This window comes from Nelumbo lutea, chromosome 6 (genome assembly GCF_056320005.1).
Source record: "Nelumbo lutea isolate HS-2025 chromosome 6, American lotus-T2T, whole genome shotgun sequence".
NCBI lineage: Eukaryota > Viridiplantae > Streptophyta > Magnoliopsida > Proteales > Nelumbonaceae > Nelumbo > Nelumbo lutea.
The window spans coordinates 10,503,445-10,524,716 of NC_142689.1; the positions used below are offsets into that span (position 1 = coordinate 10,503,445).

The window sequence follows — 21,272 nt, forward strand, 5'->3', positions numbered from 1 at the left end:
CTATGGATAACCATTTGACTGATGACCCTCCTAATGATGACTCGAGAAAGTCTTGGTTGAGGGAGGATGCACGTTTGTTCTTGCAGATACGCAACTCCATTGAAAGTGAGGTGGTTGGTTTAGTCACTCACTGTGGATTTGTTAAGGAATTAATGAACTATCTAGAGTTCTTGTACTTCGGAAAGGGGAATATTTCCCGCATTTATGATGTGTGCAAAGCCTTTTACAGGGCAGACAAAGGCAATAGATCTCTTACAAGCTATTTCATGGATTTCAAGAAAACATATGAAGAACTTAATATGTTGCTTCCGTTTAGTACTGATGTGACTGTTCAACAAGCTCAACAAGAAAAGATGGCTGTTATGAGTTTTTTAGTTGGCCTACCTTCTGAATTTGAGATTGCTAAATCTCAGATTCTTTCCAGTTCAGAGATCTCTTCTCTACAAGATGCTTTCAATAGGGTCTTCGTACAGAATGTTCTCCACCTGTTTAGCCTAGTAGTGCCCTTGTCAGCCGCAATTATACATCTGAATCAGGGAGACAACAATCAAGAGTGGTAGTGGTAGGTCAAGTAACTATGACAGGAATACTAATACTCGTGGACAGGAATTAGGAGAGATAGTGTGTCATTACTGTCATAAGCCAGGATATATGAAGTGGGATTGCAGGAAGTTGCAGAATATGAAAACTCAATCAGCCCATATTGCATCCACCATGGATACTTCTGAGAAGTTTGTTATGATATCTGCAGATGAATATGCCAAATTTGCTCAGTACCAAGAATCATTGAAACCTCAATCTACTCCTGTTACTGCCATTGTCAAGTCAGGTAAACCCAATACATGTCTTGTTTCCTCCTCTTCAAAATAGGTCATTGATTCTGGAGCTACAGATCATATGACAGGTAATTCAAGTATGTTTTCTACCTTTCAGTCACATAAATCTACCTCTCCTGTTACTTTAGTAGATGGGTCAACATCTTGTGTTATTGGGTCTGGCACAATTAGTCCAACACCATCACTTCCTTTGTCATATGTTCTTAGTTTACCTCAGTTATCATTTAATTTAATTTCTGTTAGCAAACTCACTCGTACCCTTAATTGCTGTCTCATTTTTTCCTGATTATTGTTTATTTCAAGATCTTACGACGAAGAAGATTATTGGTAAGGGACATGAGTCTGGAGGTCTCTACATCCTTGATACACAAGTTTCAAGATCCATAGCTAGTTCTGGAGTTGTAACCCCTTTTGAAGCACATTGTCGGTTGGGCCACCCCTCTCTCCATGTGTTAAAGCAAATTTGTCTTCAATTTCAGAATTTGTTGTCATTAAATTGTGAATCTTCTCAGTTTTCTAAACACCATCATCTTAGTTCGAGTCCTAGAGTCAATAAACCAGCTAATGCTCCTTTTGAATTAGTCCATTCAGATGTTTGGGGTCCGTGTCCAGTTGAGTCCAAAACTGGGTTTAAGTATTTTGTTACTTTTGTTGATGATTACTCTCGTATGACATGGTTATATTTAATGAAAAATTGTTCTGAGGTGTTTTCTCATTTTTCTGCTTTCTATACTGAAGTTAAAACAATTTAATGTTTCTGTACAAATATTGAGAAGTGATAATGCTAAGGAGTACTTGTCAGAATCCTTTCAAACTTACAATTCTTCATCAAACTTCTTGTGTAGATACACCATCTCAAAATGGGGTTGCTGAACGGAAAAATAGACACCTTGAAATTGCAAAAGCTTTGTTATTTCAAATGAAGGTTCCTAAACCTTTCTGGGCTGATGCAGTTTCCACAACATGTTTTTTGATTAACCGTATGTCTTCATCTGTCCTTCAGGGTAAGACTCCTTATCATGTTCTGTTTCCAAATAAAACACTGTTTCCTATTGAGCCTAGGGTATTTTGGTGTACATGCTTTGTTCGGGATGTTCGTCCTCAGGTTACCAAACTAGGTCCAAAATCTTTGAAGTGTGTTTTTCTTGGGTATTCTCGTGTTCAAAAAGGGTATAGATGTTATTGTCCTACTCTTCACAGATATCTTGTGTTAGGTGATGTTAATTTCCCCGAAGATACACCTTTCCTTCCATCTATTCCTCATTCAAGTCAGGGGGAGGATGATGATTTGTTAATCTATACTGTCACATCATCTGGTTCACATTCTATTGAATTTGCTCCTGCCAGGCCTAAGTCACCTATAGTACAGGTTTATTCTCGACGACCAACCCCTCCGGATCCATTCCTGCACCAGCTCCTTCGTCGGCATATCCAGTCTCAACTGATCCTGTTCCTTCGTCATCAGAACCAATCTCTAATGATGATCTTCCTATTGCTCTTCGTAAAGGTAAGCATAAGTGTACTTATCCAATATCATCATTTGTGTCTTATAATCATTTGTCGTCCTCTTCTTGTTCTTTTATTGCATCTCTTGATTCTATCTCTGTTCCTAAGACTGTTAAAGAAGCCCTTTCTCACCCTGGGTGGCATAATGCTATGATTGAGGAGATGAATGCTTTAGAGGACAATGGTACTTGGACCTTGGTAAATTTACCTGCAAATAAGAAGGCTATTGGGTGTAAATGAGTGTTTATAGTTAAAGTCAATCCTGATGGGTCCATTGCCCGATGGAAAGCCCGTCTTGTTGCTAAAGGATATGCTCAGACTTTATGGAGTGGATTATTCTGATACCTTTTCTCCTGTTGCTAAACTTATTTCTGTCAGGTTGTTTATTTCTATGGCAACTATTTATAATTGGCCCCTTAAGAATGCTTTTTTTCATGGGGATCTTCAAGAAGAAGTTTATATGGAGCAACCGCCTGGCTTTGTTGCTCAGGGAGAGTATGGGAAAGTTTGCTATCTTCATAAGTCTCTGTACGGGTTGAAGCAAAGTCCTCACGCCTGGTTTGGAAAGTTTAGTCAGGCAGTCGAGAATTTTGGTATGAAGAAAAGTAAGTCTGATCATTCTGTTTTCTTCAAACACTCTGCTGCTGGCATCATTTTGTTAGTTGTGTATGTGGATGATATTGTCATTACAGGGAGTGATACTTCAAGGATTTCATCCCTTAAATCCTTTATCCACACTCAGTTTCATACCAAAGATTTGGGAATGCTAAAATACTTCTTGGGTGTTGAGGTAACAAGAATCAAGAAGGGAATATTCTTATCTCAAAGGAAATATGTACTTGATTTGTTGTCTGAGACGGGAAAGTTGGGAGCTAAGCCATGTAGCACTCCAATGATTCATAACTTGCAACTCACAAAAGATGGTGAATTATCTGAAGATCCTGAGAGATATAGAAGATTGGTTGGAAATTTGAATTGTCTTACTGTAACTCGTTCAGATTTTGCGTATTTAGTTAGTGTGGTGAGTCAGTACATGTCCACTTCAACAGTTAATCACTGGACAACTGTAGAACAAATTTTGTGCTACTTAAAAGGAGCACCTGGGTGAGGAATTTTGTATGGCAATCATGGTCATACTAGAATTGAATATTTTTTAGATGCTGACTGGGCAGGATCCAAGGAAGATCGAAGGTCTACTTCAGGCTACTGTGTATTTGTTGGAGGGAATCTAGTTTCATGGAAAAGCAAGAAGCAGAATGTTGTCTCACGTTCGAGTGCAGAATCGAAATATAGAGCTATGGCCAAGTCTGTGTGTGAAATGTGGATATATCAGCTTCTGACTGAAGTAGGTCTTAAAACTTCACATTGCATCTAATCCTGTTTTTCATGAACGAACTAAGCATATCGAGATTGATTGCCTTTTTGTTCGTGAAAAGATTCAGCAAGGTTTGATTTCCACAGGTTATGTGAAAACAAGAGAACAACTGGGAGATATCTTCACGAAGGCTCTTAATGGGGTTAGGGTTGATTATCTTTGTAACAAGCTGGGCATGATTAATATCTATGCTCTAGCTTGAGGGGAAGTTCTACAGACTGTATAATTAAAATAGGAAGATGTTACATACTGTATAATTAAAATAAGAAGTAAATACTAGGGAGATATGATTTTACAGACTGTATAACTAAAATAGGAAGTAAATACTAGAGAGATATGATTTACCTTGATTGTGGGACAGATTTGTAGGAATTTGATTAGTCTTCTTTCCTAATATATTCTTTCCTAACATAGAATTTGTAACTTGTATATATACATACGAGATTGATGAATAATACAATAGATTCTTCTTCTTCCTTTGTTTACTCTTATTTTATAGGCAGGTTGGTAATTGAGGGTGATTCTAAGCTGGTACTAGGTGGCTGAAGGAACTAGAAACAATGGTCTGAAAATATAGGGATTCTATGAAAATATTTAAATGGCTAGTTAGAGATATGACAATTATTGTTCAACGGGAAGGAGGTCAGCAAAAGGGTTAGCTGACTATTTTTTACAAAACAGAGGGTGTATAAGTCTGAATTGTTTGTGGCTCAAGTGTAATTTGATTATGTAATGGGGGCTGCACCTCGCGACACTGCTTGAAAGTTGTCACTGATACTTCTTTTTTGCTTTTAATAAAATCTTTCATGGCTTTCCAAAAAAAATGTAAATCCTGAGATTTTGAAAGATTTCGAATAGCTTAGCAATTTATTTAGTTATAAAAGTTATAAAAGTTCCACTGTACATATTTTGGAACCCCCTAAAATGGGAAACTCCATGGGTAATATTGGCATATTCTGGGGATATTGCAAACCTTGGAGGATGCCTACCTTCTGTATTCTATCATAAACCAATGAGGATATTCCTAGGATTCTGTATAACATTAAAAGGATTATATAGTAGTGACAAGTATTGATACCATTTACCAGAATAGAGTAGTGACAAGTACTGATACACCCAAAGATCCAATTACACCACTTGTCCCCAAACCCACAGTTTTGCATAACCTCTAATAGAAACTTCCAGTCCATCAAACCATAGGCCTTTTCAAGATCCAATTTACAGTTGAATCCTCTCTTACTAGACCTTTTCATTTCCTCCACACTCATTCGCAATTAAGATTTGATCTGTTATTTGTTGCCCTTGAATTAAAGCCCCCTGTGTTTCACTAATGATAGAAGGGAGGACTATTTTGATCCTCAATGAGAGCACTTTAGCCAGAGTTTTATAGATGCTTGTCACTAGACTAATTGGCCTAAATTTTTTTGTGTGGTTGGCATCAATCTTCTTAGGTATCAGGGCAAAAAATGTGGCATTAATTCCAGGGCTTATAGTGTGATTGTCTGCAAATTCCTTAAAGACTTCAACTAAATCCTCTTTCACCACCTCCCAACAGTCTTGATAAAAGCCCATTGTAAAGCCATCTAGACCCGGAGCCTTGGATCTATCCATTAGAAAGACAACTTTCTTAATCTCTTCTTCCTCGAAATCCCTTTCCAGCCCCCTCGCCACTCCATCATCAATTCTTGGCCAATCCACCCTTTCCATGACTGCTCTTTCACTCAAAGGTCTTCTATAAATCGATTTGAAGTGGTCCACAAATTTTCTGGCTATGTCATCCTGGTTGGTAATTACCTCCTCTCCTATCTCTAGCTTGGTCACAAGGTCTCAGCTGCTTGCAATGACTACAGTGCCTACCTTTCAAGAAATGGAACCTTAGAGGTGACTGACTATATATCCCACTAACAAACCCAAATTCTTTTTATTAAGATCCCAAGCCTTAATTATGATTCTTTCTTTATTTCAGTTTTCTTGTCCTTTATATATAATTTGAAATAACCAGGTTTTGGTTTTCTAATACGCAAAATAGTCCTATGTCTTGTGAAAGCTTTTAGCCTTTTATGGTATGAATGCACTATTTTTTTTTCTATTAATTTCTTTTTAATTGCTACAATAAACAAGACCTGAATATGTTATCTGAACTCTACGTACCCAGATTATTATATGCTAAGTTTTTAATCATTTTTTGGTCCCACCCTTTCGGAATTATTATACTAAGTTTTTAATCATTTTTCAGGAACTTACTTTCCTGGGCATTATCCATGTTCTTTTTTGTTTAAATTATTTGGGTAAATGTATCTTGTGGAGGCATTTTTTACTATATTAATTTTTTTATTTATCTTTTATTTGGAAAACCCAATTTTCCCAAGTGTAAGAAGGGTTATTTACCTGGGCAAGTAAATACCTGGAAAAATCGATTTTGCCATGGATCTCACATGTTTCTGAAATACTAACAAAGATAGACTAACTGATGGTAGGTGATGAGGGCGGATTTGGCCCTCCAATAACATCATGACACATGGTATCCCGAAACAGCTGGACGACACCCAGATGCCACTTAAGCAATGATTTAGAGTCACAAATCGCAGTTCGTCTTCACCCCGACCTGGCAACCTACCTTTATCGCTGATTTGGTGACCTTGACCACAACTTAGGTCAGCTTGCAGCACCTCGTCTAGGGCTGACCTGTAGCAACTCGTCACTGGCCGAAGTGACCTCGACGCGAGGCACAACCTCTCTTGAGGGCTTTCCGACCTAACTGAGGACCGGGCGGTGACCTATAAGATGTGCTTGCCGACAAATTCGGCATGCATACCCCGACACTCAGGTTTCTCTGAAGTTGGCCCGCATACCAAATGTTCTGGAGGATGGTCAACGTGCATAGTGGTTACCTCCAAGGATTTTTGACCGGTAAGGCACGACCTCCCAGAAATCTCGGATGCGGTGTGTGAAGCCTACACTAAACAATGCCTATATAAAAGCACCAACCGCAATGACACAGGGTACGCGTGATTATTTTACTCACTAGCATTCAAGCACTCAAGTATTCAATTCACATCCACAGTATAGTACTAACTTAAGCATCGGAGCGACCTCGCCGGGTTAACTACCCCAGGTTCTCTGATCTACTATTTTGCAGATTGGTCTAGCTCGCCATGCAAGTGGAGTTTGAATCGTCTTCCTGCTAGGAGTATCTAGATCGCATACCATTAGTAGGGATGTTTTAAAAAACGACCCAGAACTGGAACTGTTCTGACCACCGATTTATGGGTTGATGGTTTGACTGTCCGATTTGAATGAATGGTTTGTTTTGACCAAAAAATTAAAAAGAATAATTAAAATACAAAAATGGCCAAAAGGATTGAATGGATCAGATGAATCGATAGTTCAACCACTCGGGCCAATAGACTCTTGACCAATTTAATGGTTTTTGGCCAAAGACAATTCCAAGGCCGAACAATCCAACTGTTCAACGGCTGTTCGAAAACCATAGAAGAAACCACAATCCAATTAATAAACTTTCCACCTTCAAAATCCCATAAAACTAAAGGAGCCTGAGAATAAGTTCACCAAGACATCCATTAAAGTGACTCTTTTTAACCAAGAAATCCAAATTAAGAAAATTGCTGACAACCTATCTATTTACATTGTTTTTTGCCTTCCCAAAATGACAGGTTTTGCCAGCTCTCATTATATCGGTAGTTAATCAACTGGCCTCCAACCTGAAACGAATTCATAGCCTTGGGGTGAAGAATGTAGTAGTCAATGGTCTCCAGCCAATCGGGTGTGCTCCTTACATTACAGCTTCATCTTCAAGCCGACAGAAGTGCATTGTCTCCCATTTGCCAAATCATGGAAGAATCTAGTGTTCCCATCGCATTCCTTAATCCACTTGTGTCTAGATTTTTGTCTCCAATTGATTTCTTCCCTCAATAACACCTTTTCCAAATCCTTTTTCAATTGTCTCCTTAACACTCTGTCCTCCTCGGTTAGCCCATTTTGAGATTCCTTTACATCCAAGTTCTCTATGTGAGAAATTAGGCACAATTTTTGCTCCTCAATTTTACCAAACTGATCTCTATTCCACTCTTTTATTTTGGCTTTCAGCCTTTTTAATTTCTTATGGAACTTGATCCCCTTCCATCTTACCCCCCTTTCCTCCTCACCTCACCATTCCTTCACCTTTTTCACAAAATCTGGATGGGTGAGCCACATTTTCGAATTTAAAAGGTTTGGGTCCTATAAAAAATGACTCAATACCTGTTTGGATAGGACAATGATCGGAGGTGACCTTGGGTAACGCTCTACAACCAAGTTTTCCAAACTATTCTCCCAGTCAAGGTTAAATAAGAACCTGTCCAGCTTTGAACACAAAGGGGTTTCCTGAAGGTTGGACCATGTGTAACTGGCTTGTAGCAGAGGTATTTCCTTTAGTTCACATTCTTCGATAAAACCATTGAATTTCCTCATGCTTGTTGAAATTACTGGTTTCATAAGAGAATCTAATGACATTAAAATCCCCGCCCAGGCACCAAGGACCGTCCTATAGCCCCTTGATTGCATATAGTTCCTCCCACATCTCATTCCTCTTTCTATAGGAATTAGGGCCATAAACATTGGTTAAGACCCATACACACCCATTCTCTACATTCTTACACTTAATGGAAATTGAGAATCTGCCTATCAATTGTTCCACTACTTCCACCACATCCTCCCTCCACAGTGTTGCGATCCCCCTCGATGCTCCCCCAGAAGGAGACAAGCTCCAACCTAAACCTCTACATCTCCAAAAACTCCTCACCCATCTCCCATCTAATTCCATCATTTTGGATTCTTGTAACAACACATAATCTGGTTTTTCCCTTCGGAGTCGGTCTTTGATCACCCTTCTCTTTCTTGCATTCCCTAACCCTCTTACATTCCAACTAATAATTTTCATCGAGACAAAATAGCAAAAAACCCATGAAAAGGCCATAGTCTCCTCATTTTAGGCCCTTCCTCCTATCCCCTCTACCACTGAATTCTAAATCCCCCTCAATGTTTGAAATTAGCCTTTCCACTTCAGATCTTTTTTTCTTATTTGTTCCTTTTTCTTTTCTCCATCATTTCCAGCCAATGTCTGAGAAAGAATTTTACCCTGCTCACACTTATTTTGGCTACATCTTTGTAAGAGTCCTTGCTTTTTTTTTCCCTCCATCATTGTAAAAATCAGCTCCCAAATTCTGTCCGCCTCCCCCTTACTACTTCCTTCCAACACCCTCTCTCCTTCCACTATCACCCTCTCTCTTGCACCAGAACCTCCTGGATGGGAAGCTGGGATATCCACTTGGAAAACCTTTCCATATTTGCAACCGAGTAGTTTTCTAGGACAATGAGATAATCTCCTGCACCATATGATATTATATGTAGTCTAAATGATAACTTCTCAAATAAAATGTTAGCTACATGTGTGGTTTGTAAACCAAAAGATTAAAATACAAATAATAGAAACCTAAAGCTTTGTTTATATATGTTTGACTATTCCTAGACCTATAGGAAATCTTCTTTGTTTTCTAGACATTTAAAATAGTTTTATTTGTAATTTTGTGGATAACACTGAGGAGGAATGTCTAACAATGCAATGTGTTCTTTTCCTAGTTCAGGACTCTTAAAAATTAGAAGATGAAAATGATCAATTCACAAATTCATTTTTTAACATCATATTAGAAGGAAAGTTCATTTCTTTGTTTGACACTATAGACCAGAAACTAAATCCATCCATTCGTGTCAATGACTTCGTTGATATGGTCACTTGCATAAGGATTTAGGAACCACATAAACGAATAAACTCCTGATTGATATTATGAATAGGTAGATATTTGACAATACAATGTTTTTTTTTTGTTTTCATTTTCTAGCTCAAGAGACTTAAAAATTAAGAAAATGGAAATGATCCACGAGTTTATTGTTTTAGCATCATATTATAAACTAAGTTCATTTCTTTGTTTGACATTATACATTAGAAATTCATTCGTTCATGTTAGCAACTACCTAGATATGGTCACTTGTGCATATGTATGGTTCATAAACTAAAAGATTAAACAAATAAAAGAAACCAAAATCTTTGATTATACGTGTTTGGTTGCTCCTAAACCTAGAAGAAAATATCTTTGTTTGCTAGATATTTAAAATGGTTTCACTTGTAAATTTGTGAATAACTTTGAGGCAGATTGAATGGTTTCAATTTATTATGTCTTTGAAAGAAAGATTAAACTCTTGAACATGCATTAGGAATCGGATAAACCAATAAGCCCTAAATGATGCTAGATACTTGACAATGCAATGTGTTTGTGTGTACTTTTTTATTTTCTAGTTTGGGAGACATAAAAATTAGAAAAATGAAAATGATCAATCCGCAAGTTCATTTGTTTTAACATCATTCATTTCTTTGTTTGACACTACAAATTAGAAATTAAATTCATTCATTCATGTCAATGACTTTCCAGATCTGGTCACTTGTACTTGGTGTTCCTGGTAATTTGGAACTGTTAAATAATTTTGGTAATTATGGATGCCCACATTTGGGCGCTCATCTGGGCCAAATGTACTAATGGAATAATGAAATGGGATTTGGAATATTCAATTGCTAATTTAATCTCTCTCATAAGAGATTTTATTTGCTAACTGTGTTATTCTTTATGTTGTGCTTCTTTTTTTCCCCAATCTTATGTGTCTGTGGTTAACTTGCAGGATCCCCCTTGACAGTTGCCTCTCTAGTAGAGCATTCGCATCTCCATTTTCAGAAAGTAGGAGGCTATTGTAATTCTTGATTTTTTTTTTCTGTGAATTTCCATCAAATTTATCATGGATGTTGATGTTCTTATAGGTGGGAGGCCAGGAGGGCCATATATCTTGATGAATTGGTGATTGGATATTGTGAATACTTCAGTTTTTTTTGTTGGTTATGATACTATAGGTCTTTTCCTTGATAATTATTTGCTATGGTTATGGATATTTTATGCAACTGGCTTAAAGTGCCAGATATGTTGATTGATGGTGGAGTGGATGTTAGAAGTATTCAAAATTTATATTTTTATCCTTGGTTGTCATCCCTTTTGGAGGTTATTTATCCTTTCTGTATATTTGTTCTATTGGTGGAACCTTAGTATTATTTTTGGGAGGTAAGGAGAGCTATATCTATTTATGAATGGTTGAATGAATGTTGGGAGTGTTTCCAAATGTTTATTTTTTCTTTGTTTTGACCTCTTTTAAGGCTACTTTTTTCCTTGGTGTAATCCTTGTTGAGATAGCTATTGTGCTCTCTTTTTTATTTACCCCATCTTTGCTTGTAAATGGTAGTCAATGTTCTGTGATGTGCTGGATAGTTGATTATGAAGGGAAGGGAGATCCATCACATGGATGGCCGAACCATGTAGGGTGGCTGGGCGAAATTTCAAAAATTTCTTTCTCCCTTCTGGGAATCCTATTCCCTGATTTAGAAAAATTGCATTTTTCAAGGTTTGTTCTTGAAACAAACCGGACCAAATCTAAAACCAAGATTAAGGGAGGGATATACATGATATGGAATCAACAGTAGTTCCCAATGTAGGTGTTCGCGCCCAAAGAGTTCACCAAATCCTTCCTCCACTGAAGATGACACAACTTAGGGTGAGGCAGGATCAACAAAGAGATTCTTCAGCAAGAATCACGTAGGGATGTGAGTACAACTTCAAGATTGTTTTTTCCAGCAAGAAACAATATGGAGATCCAATCTTGATCACTCCAAGAACTGGAGATCGAACAGGGTAGGGTGGCAAGAACAGAGAGAAGATTTGAGATTTGCAAAAGTGTTTAACAGAAGGATTTCTCCCTCTATTTATAATCCTTCTTGGATAAGCTTTCTAATCATATCAGGAGAGGGTTCTTTGATCCAAATCTTTATTTGGATCATAACTCTTAAGTGGATAAGACATATCTTATCCTCTTGCTGATCTAGAAGCAGATCTGATCTCAAATTCGCCCATAATTAATTAATCTAATTAGCCCATTAAGTTATCAGGCTCACTTCCTTTTAAATATTGAATCGCTTGGCTCTCTTTCTATTGCTTGGGGCCCTATCATTGATCTCCACAAAATCCATATGGGTTCAGCCTAGCCTCTGTTACAAGGCCTGGCCAAATTCACTATTGAAGACAGTGAACCTTGAGCCCATCTGTATGGGCTCTTAACAGGCCCAACATTTACACTAAATGATCATTGGGTCCAAGCACCTTATGAAGGCCTAAGGACTATGGACTTATGTGAGATTAGCCCATCAAGTAAAAGCCCTAAATGGTCTTACACTTAACCTCTCAACCCTTAATGATCATACACTGCCCGACAAGAGAGGACCTCTCCCTCGGCTACAAGGTACAGTGTTGCACTCTCTACTCACATGGATCTCGGGAATTAAAACCATTTTGCAAACATTTTGTGAAACCATAATATATATGTATATCTCTATATAAATATATTTTGCAAAAACAAATCTCAACAAGTTTGAAATCGACTGCCGACAGTTTATGTTTCTATCAGAGAGAGTGCATTCCCCGATCATTTACTTTGTCTGACAAAGGGGCTGATTTTGTCACTATGATCACCCACTCGGGTGAATTTTCAGACTGCCCTGACATACCCAGGTTTTGACCCCCACTAAGGATCTCACTGATTGGTATATCAAAAATAGTCCAATTCGACACCTAGTGCAATACCATAATCGAGTCTAGGGGTTAGGTGTAACTTTCCAGTTTTGCCCATCTGTCTCCAAGGTCTAGGGCATAATTGGAAAATGGTCCGCTTCAGGGTTTCAAGCAATCCCACACTACATGTGCTTCAGGTCTCACCCTGGCAGCTAAGACAAGCCACCCCAATCGACTTGGCAGCACATTAGTGTCAGCCTTGGCAGGATAAACCTCCCCAGGTCTATCCAACGGCTGTGAAGATGCTAAATTAACATGAGTCTCACAAGTGTCAAGTTTAAGGGTAATACACAGAAACACACCATAATAACATGAATCAATTATGTACTTTATTCATTTACAATAAATGCCAATAATATACATCAATTTGATTGGAGCTACGGGCTTACATTGTCTAACAGATTACCCCCACTTTTATCCATTTCCCTTTGGTAATATTTGATCTCTGTAACAATCTTTTCCACTAAGTGAGTCAGTGATGGCAATCAGCTGATCAAGAAAGTGAGGGAATGCCTGCCCATTGGCCATAATTGGGTCTTCTTTTGTTGCCATATTGTTTTCTCATTTTCTTTTTCTATTTGCCCTTGCATTTTTTTTTTGAAGATAGTAGGTCATAGCTCTCCCCTTCATTATACATCTCATATAATTTGTTTGGTTTAGCACTTAAAGTGTGAAATTCCTTGTGATTATACTGTTTCTTCAGTTCTGGAAGCGACATACATGAAAGTCATGTTCTCTAGAATTATGCTTTAGTTTCAAGGTTGTTTTAGTTTTTATGCTTTATGGCTAATTAGCCAAATATGCTGCAATGTTTTGGGCATGTTTTAACCAATTTTACATTGCTTCAGAAATCCTGGTTTAGTCTTCCTTGGATTAGATGAAAGAGAGTAGAGATGGAACTAGAGGTGGTAGAGTTTCAAAGTCATCGTCTATTACCTCACTTCCACTTATGCTGGACCTAGATGACTTTAAGGTAAAAGGCAAGGATTAAAATATCAGTATGCTCGATACCAAAATTTGGTATCGATGTGTATCGATATGCCCACTACTCCAAGTTATTTTATTTATTTATTTAATTTTTTACTTTTTTCATTTTAATAGGATTATAGTGGTGTGATTAATCATCCCAAAGTTTTAAAAGTTTATGTATTGGTGTATCCATGTGTATTTGGAATACTGGATGCACCGATACAGATTGATATTTTAATCCTTATAAAAATGTTTTTTCGCATTTGAAGATTCTGAAAATGGTTTTATGATTTGTAATTAGGAAGCAACAAAATTGCCTAGGGTGATGCCACGACAGTGCAGAGAATGACATTTAGCCTGTCCCTAGCATCTAAACCATAAAAAGCATGCCTTAAGAGTTATAGGCATGTTTCAAGGTTCCATTAGATGGCTTAGCCTTTGAAAATTGATTAAAATAAAGGTTTTCAGATTCTTTTGCTATTAGTTCATTTAGATTGACTATTGATGTTTTAGTGTGACTTTTCCTTTTAGGGTGATTTCTCTTTTGATGCATTATTTGGAAACCTGGTAAATGAACTCCTCCCATCATTTCAAGAAGAAGATGCTGATTCATCAGAAGCCCAAAGCGGCACTGTAGGAAATGATGTTTTGCCCAGTGGACATCTGCGAGCTCCATCTGATGCAGCAAAGTTTGCACAAGGGCTTTTCTCTCCCTTATTTCCAGAAGTAGATGCTCTCTTATCTATATTCAAAGATTCTTGCAGGGAGTTGATTGACCTTAGAAAGCAGGTATATCATCTGGGCTTGGGCCAGTAGACTATTTAAGCTTGTCCAGATTGTTAATCGATGTTTCTCTTTATCTACTGTGAGTTGAAGATTGATGCAAGACTGAACAATCTCAAGAAGGAGGTTTCTGTCCAAGACTCCAAGCACCGCAAGACTCTGTCTGAGGTTAGTGTATTGAAAGGAATAAGTTAAGAGTTTTCTAGTCAATTTAGATAACCCAAAAGACTAGATAATGAGATGTTTACTTAACTTTCACAACATTATATGTATTTATTTTTAGTCAAAATTTTGCAAGCTGCTTTCAAAAGGAAAACATTCAACTTTTTTTTTTGATGAATAACTGAATTATTTTATTAAAAAAGAACCAAAAAAAAGGGAAAGTGGATCCCTATGGTTTTCCACCAATCCCCATTGTACAAGAGTTATTAATGGAGGACCTACTGAAATTAAGCTCAAGCGTTTCTCCTGTTACTGTCTAGAGTGGACCACTTGGCCTTTTCTTCTCTTCCTTTTGTATGATGGATTTACACCTATAGTAAACCCAGAAGTTCTGAAATCACAGAAAAGTTCTTCAAATTATATGTTTGTAGATCTTGTGAATCAAATATCCATTTGGATTGGAAAGTTTTAATTTAGGGGCCATTACTTGGCGTTGTGGTAAAATCTCGGGCTGACAGGCACGAGAATGTGAGGTTGAGTCTGAGAGCAGCCACTTTGTGCAAAAAGGTTAGGCCTGAATCCAGTTCACCCCTCCCAAGACTGATAGCTGGGACCAACATTCGGTAATTGCCTTTCTTATTTAAAAGTTAATTTTTGTTTTTTCATCATTCAGTTGGAGAAAGGTGTAGATGGCCTATTTGATAGCTTTGCCAGGCTGGATTCTCGTATCTCTAGTGTTGGGCAGACTGCTGCTAAAATTGGAGATCATTTGCAGGTAAAATGTGTGTCTGTATTTTATAATGATTAATTACTGAGCTTTCTTATTCCATTTCATGCATTGCAGTTAGGGCTATATGAAATCATGGTTTTACTGATGGTTGGAATGGGGTTTATGTAGCATCCATTGTTTTAATAAATTTTGTTGTTGCTCGTCAGAGTGCAGATTCCCAGAGAGAAACCGCTAGTCAAACAATAGAGCTGATAAAGGTAATCCTAGAAATCTTTCAGAATTGTCCCAGTTTTAATAATTTTTTTACTTTGTTGCCATCCTCTGCATAATTAATTTCCTAACATCAAGATTGTAATGAATTCCTGCAGTACCTGATGGAGTTCAATAGCAGCCCAGGGGATCTGATGGAACTTTCACCTCTGTTTTCTGATGATAGTCGTGTTGCAGAAGCTGCTTCAGTTGCACAGAAATTGCGTAAGATGAAATTCTTGGCTTATAAAGTTGTAATGTGTCCATTTCAATATCAATTTAAGTTCTTAAGTTATGGACATTCTGAAAATATTTGAAATTTTCTGTGCTAAAAGGATCTTGTTTGAAGCAGTGAATCATGCTAATCATTTCAAGAAAAGTCTACTTGTGCTGCTTTCATTAATGAATTGATTGTGAAACATCATTAGAGTTATTCCACAAAATTAAAGATATTTAAAGAGCACATTTTGTTTCTATGTTCTTCTTCTTCTTTTTTTTTTTATATATATATATATCAATGCTGTTTCCTCTTTTCTTGTCATAACAGGAGTGACTATTAACCATTACTTTGTTATGTCTTTTTAGGGGCATTTGCCGATGAAGATGTTGGAAGACATGGCATAGCTGTACCATCAATGATGGGAAATGCCACAGCAGGAAAAGGTCTGGAAGTTGCAGTTGCAAATCTTCAAGACTATTGCAATGGTGGGTTTACTTGTACCTGCTACTTTTCTATTTTATCCTTTCTAAATAACATATAACTTATTTGGCCTTTTTGCCTTGGTTTCTTCAGAACTGGAGAATAGATTATTGACTCGATTTGATGCAGCTTCACAGAGGAGGGAATTATCAACAATGGCACAATGTGCTAAAATTTTGTCTCAGGTAATTCAGAGGTTTGTAGAAGGTTGTATTTTGATGTCATCAACCTACTTTTAAGTAGCCTTACACCTTATGGGTTATTTAGCTACGGACTGACCAACTTTTGAATTATGACTTCTTTATCTGCTTGGATGATACAAACATTGCATCTGCTTTGTTCAAAAGAAATGTGTGTATTCAACATGTGGGATAGGACTGCTGAGTTAATCTCTAACTTGTGTTATTGTTTGAATTGGTTGCCATCCATGCATTGAATGGATAATGAATAATATAAAATAAAAATTGTTGAAATATGGCCTTATTTTTAAGAATTGATATGTTTACATTGTCATTATTATAGGTCGTGTTTTTATTACTATAGGACTTATTATATGGATACATGACCAGGGGTGTTCTGGTCTTTTTCATTGTTTTACAAAATAATATAAACAGAGGAGAAAGGCCACATGTCTCATGCTTTTTTCTTCTCTCTCAAAATTGATTTCTTCTTCTCTCTTCCTTCTCTATTTATTTCACTAAATTTCTATATTTCTGAGTTAACCAGATAAGTTTGTATTAGAGTGAAGCTCCTTTTTGTGTGTCTATAGGGTGAAATGTTTGTACTTCTTGGCTCAATGGGTTGCATGGAGATTTGAAGAGGTTGATCAATCTATTCTAGATTGTCTGGTTTTTGGAGGACTTTTGGAGAATTAATTGGAGATTGCTTGATGCCTATGTTATGCAGATACAACAAGGATCTGTCTGGACACAGAATTTACACTAAAAATTGAAGTATCTGATATGATACAACACCCTTGTACAAGTACTCAGGTATCATAGTTTGGTGTGCAAGAGGAAGCCTTGAAAAATTTTCCTAAAAATCAAGAAAACCCAATATTTTATTTTAAATTTTTGTACAGCTTTACTGATATGTTTGATATTTCTATAGAGAATGGTTTTCGTTTTGTTGTGGTTTAGGGTGTTTGAAGTGGGCTCCCCTTATTTCTCCCCTTTATTGGCACCAGTAGGGTGTTCTCCCTTGTTTCGCACCCTAGAGTTAGTTATAAAATACTGTGTGATAAAAGAAAGGAAGGAAAAAGAAAAGAAAAGAAGTGTTTGTTGACAGAATGAAGTGTGTTACTGCTCACACCCAGAAACTTGGTATTTGAACATAATGAAGAATTTACAAAAAATGCTCATAACTAGGCATCCTAATGCGAAAAAAAAAGAAAAAAAAAACATATAAAAGGATGAAAATTCCCTTACACTCTCAATGCTCCCCCCTCAAGTTGAGCATAGATATTTATCATGCCCAGATTTCTCAAATTGTTGTCAATTTTTGGCTTGGGTACACCTTTAGTGAGACAATTGGCCAGCTGATCTTTAGACCTCACAAAAGGTAAACAAATCTCTCCACTTGCAACCCTTTCTCTAATGAAGTGCCCACCGACCTCTATACACTTTGTACAATCATGCTGGACGGGATTGTGGGCTATGTTTATGGCAGCTTGTTGTCACAGTATAACATTGGAGTATCAATCTGTACTCCCATTTTTGTCCATAAGTTCTTCAACCATAACAATTCAGAAACTCTATGAGCCATTAGCTTTATACTTTGCCTCTGCGCTAGACCGGGCCATAGTTCTCTTATGTTTATATATCTTGCTGCCACCCAAGCAGGGGCACACTTGTCTGTCCATGTAATATTGTGTAACTTTCAATTAAATATCAATAAGGAGCTGGGAGAGGGCTATTGGCCACCCATTCTTCTCTTAAAAATGTTTTCTTCTCTTCTCCAAACTAGGGCTAAGAAACATTTCACCATATCAATGATCTTGCCATCATTCATATAAAAGGGTGCAAAACCTCTATGGACCTTACCTAGTTTACTATGTTCATTACAATGTCATTTGTTTCCTCCCAAACAGTTAATGGTATGGCAACCATTTACTACCCTCATGGCCTCACAAACTTTCCACACCTGCTCTAGTGAAAATTGTCTCAATGGAGTCAAAATCTCATCTTAGTAAATTCTAGCTTACCTGTTGGTATTGTCAGTTGTTCTTCAGTTAACTGGTTCTTGCGGTTGTGAATGCAGCGTGCTAGCATTACTACTTAGAAGAGGAAGAAACCTGCAGGCGCAGTTGTTATGTTAATAAAAAGAATTCAAGAAAACCCAAACCCTGAAACCAATGTCAATTGATAATTCCTGTTTCCAGTTTTATAGATCTGAGGATACGTTGTTGTTTGGCGGGCCACAAATTGTGGCTATTCAAACCTCTTTTCAACTGGCAGTGGTATTCCAAATTTCCAATAACTAAACGGTTCAATCCATTTCAATTCATTAACCCTAAACAAATATCAGGATCTGGCTTGACCGATCCATTTGCAGTCCTAGTTACTTGTCATTTGACTTGGGCCCATCCATATGTTGGGGGCATCTGTAGTACATTCAGTAGCTATACATGCTAGAGAAAATAGTAAAATGAAAGAAATTTAAATTAAAAAATACCCCGATGCAAAAGGAGAAAGGAATTTTTAGGATAAATTTTGACATTTAGAAGGGAGTCATTTGAGTGGGTCAATTTTTTTTGTTTCTCAGAATTTCTGTTTTTCATTGCAGTTTAACAGGGGCACCAGTGCTATGCAACACTATGTGGCAACTCGACCCATGTTTATTGATGTGGAGATAATGAATGCAGACGCCAGGTTGGTTCTTGGTGATCAGGGGTCACAAGCTAGTCCTAGTAATGTTGCTCGTGGACTTTCTTCAGTGTACAAAGAAATCACAGGTTTATATGACCTTTTATTATGATCAAGTAGGAAATTACCTTCTTTAAGGGATTTGATATATTTTGTTTGTTTGCATGCAGATACTGTAAGAAAAGAAGCTTCCACAATAATGGCTGTATTCCCTTCTCCTAATGAGGTCATGTCAATTCTGGTGCAGGTATACAAGAATGGTCTTCTCTTCTTTTTTCACCATCACTTTTATGCCAAAACATCCAGAGAAAATTTATATTTCAGACCTGGTTTAGTTAGTGTTCTATTGTATAACAACTTTTCTGTGATTGCATACAGCGAGTTTTGGAGCAGCGAGTTACGGCTGTTTTGGACAAGGTACTGGTGAAGCCATCCCTTGTGAATTTGCCTCCTGTTGAAAAAGCCGGACTTTTACTAGTGAGTAGAATTTATCTTGTAATGTTCTCTAAAACTGATTCCATTATGAAGTTCCTATGAGGTGTTGATTTTTATTATTTTTATTGCTTTTTTTTTTTTTTTTTTTTTTTTTTTATGATGCTGCAGTATCTTAGAATGCTTGCTGTTGCATATGAAAAGACACAGGAATTTGCTAGGGACTTGCGAGCTGTAGGATGTGGTGATTTGGATATTGAGGGTAATGTTATAACATCAGATGTTTCTTCCTCCCCTCCTTATTTTGTAGAGTGAAATTATTAAAAGCTTGACAGTTTTTTTATTTTTTTATTTTTTTTCTATTTTTCATGTGACAAATGGCTCATGCACAAGATGAATGGTAAGGTACTATGTTGAGCCTAGAAATTATACACGTATTACAAATGTTGGATATAACTGAGCAAAACAAAAGCATGCTATTGATTGTACAAGAGGGTACTTAGGACTTAGGTCTCAGAATTCTATTAAGGACATTGGTGGCGTTATCCTTAGGTTGATAGAGAATGTCGTCTTTGGGGGGTTAAAGCACAAGAGTCAGAAGCTTATTAATATTTTTCACTTGGATTGAAAGTGTAAATTGTGACTCACACTAATGGTTGTAGGTCCGTGTAGCCTTTTCAACCAAGGTTTAAAATGTCGATGTCGGTGGAATTGTCGGTCATCCAAATATAAGAAATATGTCGGAAATGTTGGAAATATCATATGGAAATATTGTAAAAATTACAGACATGGTGGAAACGTTATAAAATATGAAATTTATAGAATGATATTTTATGAAATGACAAAAGAAGCATAGGTACACCTTTTTAAATTATTATCTTGTTCCAAGTTGTTAAACAAAACTAAGAAACTAGGGTTATAGACAAAAGAATATGTTCTGAAGTTGCCTTGTAAACCTTAAACTTTAGAACTTCATGATATATAGAAATAGTTAATGCAAAATTTAAACTCATAGAAAATGTAAATGGTTGTAACAGATCAACCAAATAATCTACTAAAAACCAAAAACTATTACTTAACTTCATGTTTGAACTGAACATTGAGCTAGCTCAAAGTTGTAATATGTAAGTTAGGTGGACAATAACTTGGTAGTTCACATATTTACAATATTGTCACCAACTTATGGTATAATGCTATCTCTTGTACTCCAAATAGTACCGGTAGTGTTCAAAAGGAATATGCCAATTCTAGTAAAATTACATGTTGCTACCCATGGAAGTGAAAATGGGAATATGTCGTGGATACTGTCTCTTGTACTCCATGTAGATCTGGTAGTGTTCATTGGGAAAATGTCGATTCCAGTAAAATTTCGTGTTGCTACTCATGGAGATGGAAATATGTCGTGGAAATATTAGGGAAATTAGGGACATTTTAAACCATGCTTTCAACTGGAGTCTACTGTTCTGATTTATAGAAGCTACACTTTAAATGATAGAGCCTCAGGACATGGTATCAACCTCATAGATCAACAATTCCAATCAAAGAGTTTTGATCCAAGTAAGTTATACTTTGTTGTCCACCTAAGGAGAATTCCACCACAAACCCTTTCAACTGGAATCTTCTGTTCTGATTTATAGAATCTATACTTTAAATGATAGATCCTCAAGACATGGTATCAGCCTCATAGATCAACAATTCCCATCAATGGGTTTTATCCAAGTAAGTTATCCTTTGTTGTGCACCTAAGGAGAATACCACCACAAACCTTCTTATCTACAAAAGTTTTTTTTTTTTAAATTTTTTTATGAATAATAAAGCATTTCATTAATTTTTTTAAGATGGGTTTTACAAATGATACAGCATTTAGTTTTCCCAAGAGGCGTGCGATGTATCCTCAAAAAACAATATAAATTACACTAGCCCAGAATAATTGATCCCTATTCACCCCT

At 36.9% G+C, this 21,272-nt stretch overlaps 1 protein-coding gene across 7 annotated transcripts in view; it reads left to right on the forward strand.

The window, feature by feature from the left end:
- Nucleotides 1–21,272, forward strand: part of LOC148847286 (exocyst complex component SEC10b-like) — a 113,698-nt gene that overhangs the window by 13,717 nt on the left and 78,709 nt on the right. For 4 of the 7 annotated variants that reach the window (XM_088952335.1, XM_088952336.1, XM_088952337.1 and 1 more), the window contains 13 exons: nucleotides 10,447–10,502; nucleotides 13,283–13,407; nucleotides 13,935–14,192; nucleotides 14,280–14,354; nucleotides 15,022–15,123; nucleotides 15,285–15,335; nucleotides 15,447–15,552; nucleotides 15,913–16,032; nucleotides 16,121–16,212; nucleotides 18,812–18,980; nucleotides 19,062–19,138; nucleotides 19,270–19,368; nucleotides 19,495–19,585. In XM_088952335.1, coding sequence (XP_088808461.1) covers nucleotides 13,312–13,407; nucleotides 13,935–14,192; nucleotides 14,280–14,354; nucleotides 15,022–15,123; nucleotides 15,285–15,335; nucleotides 15,447–15,552; nucleotides 15,913–16,032; nucleotides 16,121–16,212; nucleotides 18,812–18,980; nucleotides 19,062–19,138; nucleotides 19,270–19,368; nucleotides 19,495–19,585 — 1,336 coding nt within the window. In that variant the 5' untranslated portion in view covers nucleotides 10,447–10,502; nucleotides 13,283–13,311. Of the gene's footprint in view, nucleotides 1–1,681; nucleotides 1,841–10,446; nucleotides 10,503–13,282; nucleotides 13,408–13,934; nucleotides 14,193–14,279; nucleotides 14,355–15,021; nucleotides 15,124–15,284; nucleotides 15,336–15,446; nucleotides 15,553–15,912; nucleotides 16,033–16,120; nucleotides 16,213–18,811; nucleotides 18,981–19,061; nucleotides 19,139–19,269; nucleotides 19,369–19,494; nucleotides 19,586–21,272 lie in introns of all 7 variants that reach the window. The other 3 variants (XM_088952339.1, XM_088952334.1, XM_088952340.1) reach the window with 3 other exon arrangements.